Source organism: Excalfactoria chinensis, chromosome 4 (assembly GCF_039878825.1).
Source record: "Excalfactoria chinensis isolate bCotChi1 chromosome 4, bCotChi1.hap2, whole genome shotgun sequence".
NCBI lineage: Eukaryota > Metazoa > Chordata > Aves > Galliformes > Phasianidae > Excalfactoria > Excalfactoria chinensis.
In genome coordinates this window covers 29,920,023-29,928,125 of record NC_092828.1, presented here as the reverse complement: position 1 = coordinate 29,928,125, position 8,103 = coordinate 29,920,023, and the positions used below count along the sequence as shown (strand labels likewise).

The 8,103-nt window shown below is 62.8% G+C and overlaps 1 protein-coding gene across 1 annotated transcript; it reads right to left on the bottom strand.

The window, feature by feature from the left end:
• Nucleotides 1-225: 225 nt before the first annotated feature.
• On the bottom strand, nucleotides 226-5,754 carry C4H4orf54 (chromosome 4 C4orf54 homolog). Its single transcript, XM_072334519.1, has 2 exons — nucleotides 1,891-5,754; nucleotides 226-359 (listed from the first exon to the last, which is right to left on the bottom strand). Exon 1 carries the CDS (start codon nucleotides 5,752-5,754, stop codon nucleotides 1,897-1,899), a length of 3,858 nt encoding a protein of 1,285 aa, XP_072190620.1. The 3' UTR covers nucleotides 226-359; nucleotides 1,891-1,896.
• Nucleotides 5,755-8,103: the final 2,349 nt, after the last annotated feature.

Here is an 8,103-nt window from a genome sequence, read left to right as displayed (position 1 = left end):
TTTCTTTCTCAAGAGCCGTGTGGCTTCACTGACGAATCCCAAGGCACTGCAGGCACCTGGAGAAAACTTGCTTTGATCCAAACCCAAACACAGCTCCATTTGCACACTCCGTATTACAAACAGCTGCAGCAGCAGCACCACTTTCAGCCACGTACAAAGTCTGCAGACCAGCTTCCATACAAAAACAATTGTGCAGAAAATAAAGCAGTGATTTACTGTTGTCGAGGAAACAAGAAACTTACACACTTGTTTTGTATGAAGCAAAAACATTTGTAAATGGTAGAAGCAGTTTTTAGGATGAGCGTTCGGAGTTACCAGGTGTGTTTCAGGTAAAGCAGAGTGATCCTTCTTCCTTAGCCCTGTAAGGATTAAAATAAAAACATTATTAGAAGTAGATTCTTATAGAACTGCCACAAATATGCAAGTAATTGTTTCTACTCCAGGAAAGCATGCAGCACGTCCTTCGTTGCTACAGTATTCTTCCTATAAATCCACCAAACTACTGCCAAGGATGAAACAGCAGCATCCCAAGATATTAAACAAAGTGTTCAGGGCCAGGTTGTGCGGGGCCCTGGGGAGCCCGATCAGGTGGGTGGCAACCTTGCCCACAGCAGGGGTTTGGAACAGGGTGGGCTTTAAGGTCCCTTCAAAGCCAAACCATTCTGTGATTCTGTGAATCTATAGTCAAGTATAGTTGTATTTTCAGCAGAACCAATCCCAGTATGTGGGGTGTGAATCACGCACTGCCTTAACTCCCTTCTGGGGAGCCCTGTGCAGGTACATCAGAAGAGTACAAAGCCAGGGCCAACAGGGACAACAACCAGGGACTTCCAAGCAAAGGCTTACGTTGGCCTGGAATGTCTACGTGTTTAGTGCTCAGTCTGGGATAGCCAGACAACTCTTCTGATTTTAGCAGCAGCAGTAACTATACACAGCTGGGAAGTTTAGGTGCCAGAGTTTACTTACAGGCCTTGAAGGTCAGGTACAGTACCCAGCACAATGCACATAATTGGAAGGGAAAGAACCCATAACCATGTGTGTAAGCATTTGCAAAGTTAAAGCCTAAAAGCTGGCACAGGAAAGCACCCCGAAGCACTGGTGGTGGTGTGAAGCTGAGGGCTATGTAAAATCTCTGAGGCAACTCTGGACTGAAGGATGAGTTTGGAAATAGGCTCTGCTTCAGCAGCCATATGAAAGAAAAAGGGCAGCAGGAAAATCCAGCTAAGAACTGAGCTGACAAAAGGGGACAGAGGCCAAGGCAGGTGAGTCCCTGACCTGGTGATATGGTTTGTGAAAAAGAAAATAAAGAAGGGAGAGATGTCCTTTATGGGAAGATATCGAGAAGTGGAATCAAAGTACAGCTCGAGCTTCAGTTCAGAAGGAAAGAAAGGGGACCCAGCCAGCTCAGCATGTCATCCCTGTCTGCCAAAGCCAGGTCTAAGCAATGGAATCCGGCTGCTTCTCAAAGCCACAATCTGACAAATGGCCTGACCTGATGCGAGAGCAATCAGACCGACTGCTCCTATTTGGATCTGTGTGAAACACAGAACTGCCGCTTCTGCTTTTGCATCACAGTTTCTTGTTAGGGGAAAACCTACCCCAAGCAAAGCTGGCTTGCGGAATCAAACTCCATAACCACAAAGTAGTTATCACGGATGTGATCAGAAAGATGAAGACAAAAGGGTAAGAAAGGAAACTCTGAGAATCACAGAATCATAGAACATCGAGTTGGAAGGGACAACGGGGGAGAAGTACGGCAGAACCCAACATAGGCCCGATGCCCGGATTTACCCTCCAAATGGAAGAGGTGAACCCTTTTCCCAGGTTGTCACCACATGCGCTAACGGGCTGCATCCCCCCCCGCCCCAGCCGCTGCCCCTCGCCACTCACCGGCGCTCAGCGGTGCTCCACCACCAGCCGCATGGTCGTGCCGTCGAAGGAGGGCGGTGCCACGAGCCGCGGGCCGCCGCCGGGCGCCGTGATGCTGACGAGCGGTTTGGCCTCGGCTGTCCCGTGCCGCGCCGCCGGCCCCTGCCCGCCGGGCACGTAGTAGGGGGCCTCGGGCTCCGCCGGGCTGCCCGGATCGGCCGCTCCGCTGCCCTCGCTTCCCGGGTGGGAGAGCGGGCGCGGCAGGGCGCCGGCGGGCAGCACGGCGGCGGCGGGCAGCAGCCCGGGATAGAGCATGTAGGCGGCCCCGAAGGCGCCGGCGTTGAGGGCGAGGGGGGACAGGGGCAGCGGCAGCGGGGCGACGGCGGGCGGCGGCACCGGCACCTCCACGTACTGCCCGCTCTCGGGGTCGAAGAGGCGGCGCTTGGCGGTCTGCTGCGGCGGCGCGTCCAGCAGGTAGTACTGCCCGCTGCTCACGTCCAGCAGCACCCGCCGCTGCGGCAGCGGTTCGGCCACGGACGGCGAGAAGCAGAACAACGGAGCCGGCGGCGCGGCGGCGAAGGGCGGCAGCGCCGGCGGGAAGAGAGCGGCCGCGGCGTCGGGGGACTGCGGGGCGCCGGAGGCGTCGGCGGCGGACGGCAGCCCGGGGCCGCCCGCGGGAGGGGCGGCGCCGAAGGACACCGGGGCGGGGCGGCCGCCGCCCGCCGTCGTCGCCGGGGCGGGTCCGGGTCGCGCGGCGGCGAGAGGCAGGGCCAGGTAGCCGTCGCAGTCCGTGCCGCGCTCCGGCTCCGCCCGCACCTCGCCGCCGGGAACCGGGAGCCGCGGGGCTCGCGGAGCCAACGCCGCCGCCGCCGCCGCGGGACCCCGCACGCCGCCGTCCGCCGGGGGCTTGGCGGGCGGCGCGGCGGAGCCCCGGAGCGTGAGGAGGGCGCGGGGCGGCGCGGGGCCGCGCTGGCGCTGCCGGGCGAGGCTCTCGAAGGCCGCCGCCTTGGCGGACACCTTGTCGGCTGCGGCGGCGGGGTTGGCGGCGCGGCGCGGCAGTCGCTCTCCCCCCGCCGGGCCCGGGCCCTTGTTCGCCGGCTCCTCGGCCTTGGGCGACGGCTCGGCGGCGAGGGGCGGGCGGGGCGCGGCGTCGCGCTCCTGGCTGGCGATGAGGGACAGGACGTGGCTGCCGGTGATGGGCAGCGGGTCGCTCTTGCGCTTCCACTCGCGCTTGCTGAAGCTGTACAGCTCCTCCATGCTGCGCACCGCCGCCGTCAGCTTCTCCAGCGCGTTCTGCACCGGCGCCGCCTTGCCTTCCTCCCGGGGGTCCTCCTCCGCGCCGCGGCCCTTCTCGGCGGGCGCCGGGGCCGTCTGGTGCCGCCAGGGCGCGGCCGACTTGGCGACGATCTTGAGCACGGCGGGCTGCCGCGGGTCGCTCTTGTTGGGCGCGATGGTGGCCACGGGCAGGCGGCCCGAGGTGCGGTGCACCAGCACGGTGCCCTCCGGCGGACAGCCGAGCGCCCGGCCCCCCGCCGCCGCCGCTCTGCCCCCCGCTTCGGCCCAGCCGGGCTGCCGATGCTCGGCGCCGCCCTGCTCGGAGCCCGCGCTGCCCCTGTCGCTGCCGTTATCCGCCGAATCGCCGCCGTGGGAGCCTTTGATGAGCTTCCGCACGTCCCGCACCTGATGCAGGGGAGCCTGCGCCTTGCCCTTGCCCTCCCGCACGTCGCGCACCAGGAACTGCGGTACCCTGTCGGAGCCGTCGGCCCGCGGCGCCCTGTGGCCGGCGTCGGGCGGTCGGGCGGCCAGCTGCGGCGTCAGCAGCTGCGCGATGCTGAACGGCGGCTCGGCGGGCGGCCCCAGGCTGATCTTGATCTCGGGGAGCCGCGGCTTGGCGGCGGGCGGCGAGGCGGCGGCGGGACGCTGCCCGGCGGGCTCCTTCTCCTTGGCGGCGTTCTGGATGCCGGGCACGAACAGGCGCGACAGCTTGGTGGCCTTGCCGGCGGCCGGCTCGCCCGACTCGGGCCGCGGGGACGGCTTCGCCTTGCCGCCGGGCGCCCGCTCCTCCTTGCTCTCCGCTTCCCGCTCCTTCCAGGACCTGAAGGCGCTGTGCTGGCTGCGCAGGAAGGTGGCCCTGGCCGCCTCCGAGCCGCCCCGCCGGGTCTCGGCCGCCTCCTCCGCCGTAGCTCTCTCCTGGCTCCCTTCGCGCGGCGTCGACGCTTTGGAGACCGGCGAGCGCCCGCCGCCGCGCTCCCCCGGCTCCTCCGGCGGCGGCGCGCCGTGCTCCGAGCCTCCCTCCGAGAGCCGCGAGCTCTGCCGCTGCACGCCGCCCTCCCGCGGCCGCCCGCCGCCTCCGCTCCCGACGCCGCTCCCAGAGCCGGGCTCCGGGTCGCGGCCGGCGGCCGGCGCGGTGCCGGGCCCCGCCGAGGACGTGTCGGTGAGCTCGCCCCGCTCCATCTTGAACTCGTGCTCCAGCTGCATCTTCTTGGAGATGACGTTCTTCAGCAGGCTGGAGGCGAGCTTGGACTTCTTGCTGGCCTCCTCCTCGCCGGGTCGGGCGGCCCGGCCGGGCTCCCGCACGCCGAGCGTCCCCCGGGGCGGCGGCGGCGCCTCGACGTGCGCGATCTCGCCGTCCAGCTTGCTGACCACAAACTGCAGCGCTCTGCTGGGCGCCTTGCCGGAGCGCACGCACAGCTGCCCGCCGCCCGCGGCGCCGCGCGGACCCAGAGCGCCGCACTTGAGGTCCAGGTAGGTGGACCAGCGGTTGACGCCCAGCGCATGGTCGGAGAGGGAGGCGGAGGAGGCGCGGGAGCCGAGGCTGAGGGCGTCGAAGTAGGGGTACGCCAGGCTGCGGAAGGCGCGGGCCGTCAGGTTGCGCACCTCCTTGTCGGCGTCGTCCAGTTCGCTGACGGCGCTGGAGGCGCCGCTGGAGCAGCCGCCCGCCTCCCTGGCCCCGCAGCGCGTCTGCAGCCGCGCGGGGACGGCGATGAACTTCTTGGCGTGCTGGCGGCCGGCGTCCTGCCCGAAGCCCGCCGCGCGCTCCGGGCCCGCGGCGACGCGGAGGCTCATGTCGCCTTCATGCTCGGCGGCGTAGGTCGCGTCGCGCTCTTCCCGCGCGGCGCTACACTCATTTATAGCCCGCGAGGCCGCTTTGATTGATAGGAGGATGTGTCCCGCGGGGCTCGCTCCCGCGCCGCCGGGCCGCCGAGGCGCGTCGCTGCCCGAGCTGCCGCCCGCCGCCTCGCTGCCGCTGCCCGCGCTGTCCGCCCGCGCCGTGCGCTCGCTGGGCGTCGTGCTGAGGTAGCAGCTGTTGTCCTCCTCCGTCGGCGTGTCGCCGGGGGTCTCGTCGCTGCCGAAGGAGGCGTAGTCCACGAAGGAGTAGATCACGTTGTCGTCCTCGAAGTCCCAGCGGGCGGCCAGCCCCGCGTCGAAGTCCATATCGTGGTCCACTTCGCTCAGCTGGATCTCCTGCGTGCTGATGTAGTGCGGCCCCGCCGCGCCGTGCGCGCCCCCGAGCGCTCTCCGGGGGGGGTCGCCCGCCCCGCGCCCCTCGCCGGCCTCCTCGTCGCTCTCGCAGCCCAAGGAGGAGGAGGAGGTTTGGCCCCCGGCCGCGATCGGCTCCTCCGCCCCGCCGCCGCCCGTCGCGCTGCCCGCCGAGGGGCAGGAGGAGGAGGACGGCGACCCCGGCCCCGCGCCGCATCCCGGGGCGGCGACTTCGGGGCGATGCCCTGCCGGGGCCGGGCCCTCCGTGGCCGCCGCCGCCCCGCCGTCCGCGGCCCCGCTTTCTGCTCCGGCCGAGCCGCACACCTCCGCGTACGCCGCCTCCTCCTCCTCCTTCCCGGGGCCCCGTCCCTCGGGACCGGCGGGCGGCGGGCCGGTGGCGTCCATGCTGGGGCTGGCGGCCGCGTCAGTGGCCCGAGGGGGCGGGCGGGCGGGCCGCCCATCCGGCCCCCTCCCCTCGGTGGGGCGGGCGGAGGGGCCGGGCCCGGCTCCCCCCGGGCAGCGGGGGCTTGGGGGGGCTCCGGGCCGGGCGTGGGGCGCGGCTGGGAGAGCCCCCGCCTATAGATAGAGCCGGCGTCACGCGTGCCGCGGGACAAATGGCTGTTTGAAACGCCTGGCACCGGTAGCGACGGTGCTGTCGGGTGCTGGAGAGCCCCGCGAGTCCCGGCAGGCACCGAAGAGCGTTTTGTGGGCATTTCTGAGCCCAACCCGAGCGATTCGCCGAGCGGTCGCCGCAGAGGCACGGCTCCCCTTACCAAAATCGCCGTGGACGGGAATGGCGAGCTGTCAGACCGCTAGGAGACAAAGAAGGGCCGGCGAGAAACGCCTAGGAGCGGTCCTGTGGTCTAGGGTGTAACTAGCAGCCGAGATTCATACATTTCATACATTCGGAGCCACGCAGGCCCCTGCACGCTCGGCTGACGCTATATTTCATCTGGGGGAGGGCTGTCAGAATCCCCCACACGACACCGCCGGTCGTGCTCCTGCAGTTGCCCGGGTGCTTCGTGCACCGAGGGTGATGCGGTGGAGAGGTGAGGCCCAGCCCTCTCCCCAGAATTTCCACACCAAAGCACAGGTTTCCTGGTGCTCCTAGCCCTGCACTTGGGGGGCTCTGCTGGCATTCACATCCTGATGCTTGCAGCATCCCCGTAGATCAGTTCTTTGGTTTTGAAATCTGCACAATTCCATTTAAGTGTTGTAACCATTATTCACAGACCACAGCTGAGATCCCCACCAAAATGAGCATTTCCATGGTCTGGTTTCCAGCTATGGCAAGACACGGTTTTTCTGTTTTCCTGTGCTAATATCTTGAATTGGGTTCACTCAATTGCATAAAACCAGCAGAAGATTTTCACACCTGTTGCTAAGACCATAGCAGAGCACTCACACGTGTATGCTTACAATGTACAGGAACATGTGCATGTGTTGGGCATTTGCACCAGCATCTTCCCCCTGGCATCAAGGTGTGCCAGGCTAAACACAGCCACCCCAACCCCAACTCCCCTTGAAAAAAGCAAACTGGTAAACATCCAGCCTAAGCATCCTACATGTACTGAAAGATGGGGAAAATTAAGAGGGATTTCTTCTTCTTTTTTTCTTTTTCTTTTTTTCTTTGTGGGTTAGAAATTTCTGCCCTGACATGCTTCCAGCCCCACAGAGCTACTTTGCTGTGCGCCTGGCCCAGAGCAAGGTGCAAAATTCCCTGAGAGGTCAGCCTGAATTCCTCCTTCCCAGCCTGCCCTCTGAGCTACCTTGTGTCGGCTTCTGCAGAGTCCATTTCAGAGGTGCCTCCAAATCCCTGGGCATACCACACAGTGTTATAGCACATGAGCTGGTCCTTACCCACATTTCTTCTCCTTGTCCTGCTTCAGACACGGCTTGTGATCATTCGGAGAGATTTTTCTTCCCTAATGGATCAAGAAGTAAAGTTTAGTGTGTGTGAGTGGCTGAGTGATCAATGTGTGCCATGGTGCCAGGGCACACAGACACTGATAACTCACAGCTCAGGCTCAGGAAAGGCAACAATGCCATTCACTGACTCAGGAATCCAAAATTAAGCAGCTCTTGTTTATTTTCAACAGTGGCCAAGACGTGGAAAATGTTGAAAAAGACCATTTGTCCTGATCTGCTGATTTGTTCCATAGTTTGTTTAGCTGTCAGGTTACTGGCACAAACAAAGAAAGTATCCTTTGAAAAACCAAGCCACAGAGTTTAGAAGAATCAGCACAGGCTGTATTTCTTTCCTGTGTCTGAGGATCAAAGTTCATCATCAGCACCTTCGGAAAGATGCGGATTTCTTTCTTAAAAGCTGTCTGCATCTACTGCTATTGCCAGACAAAGCCTACAGCAAGTGATGCGTGGGACCTGTTTGCTGCCTGCCCAATGGGAAGGCTGCATCTCCAACCTGTATTCTCACAAATAGCGATTTCTCACTCAAATCTGGCAAAGCATTCATATTAATCTCCAATTAATAATCTAATGAATTTTACTTAATAATGTTGGAATTCGGTAATAAATACATCACCTTTATAATACTCTATATGACACTCTTTTGTTTTCACCTTTATCTCTGACTCATTAAAGGTACCAATGTCTATGATTTCCAAATTGGAAACAGTTGTGAACCTGTCCTGACAGTCAAATACAATCTGCGTATCAAATGCCTACCATTAAAACAGTCTGCAACTATAAGTTCTTTGTTACAAAAGCTAACACACGCTGTTCAGTCACAGTAAA

Coding starts and splice junctions, on each gene's coding strand:
- C4H4orf54 (XM_072334519.1), bottom strand. CDS start 5,754: ATGGACGCCACCGGCCCGCCGCCCGCCGGTCCCGAGGGACGGGGCCCC.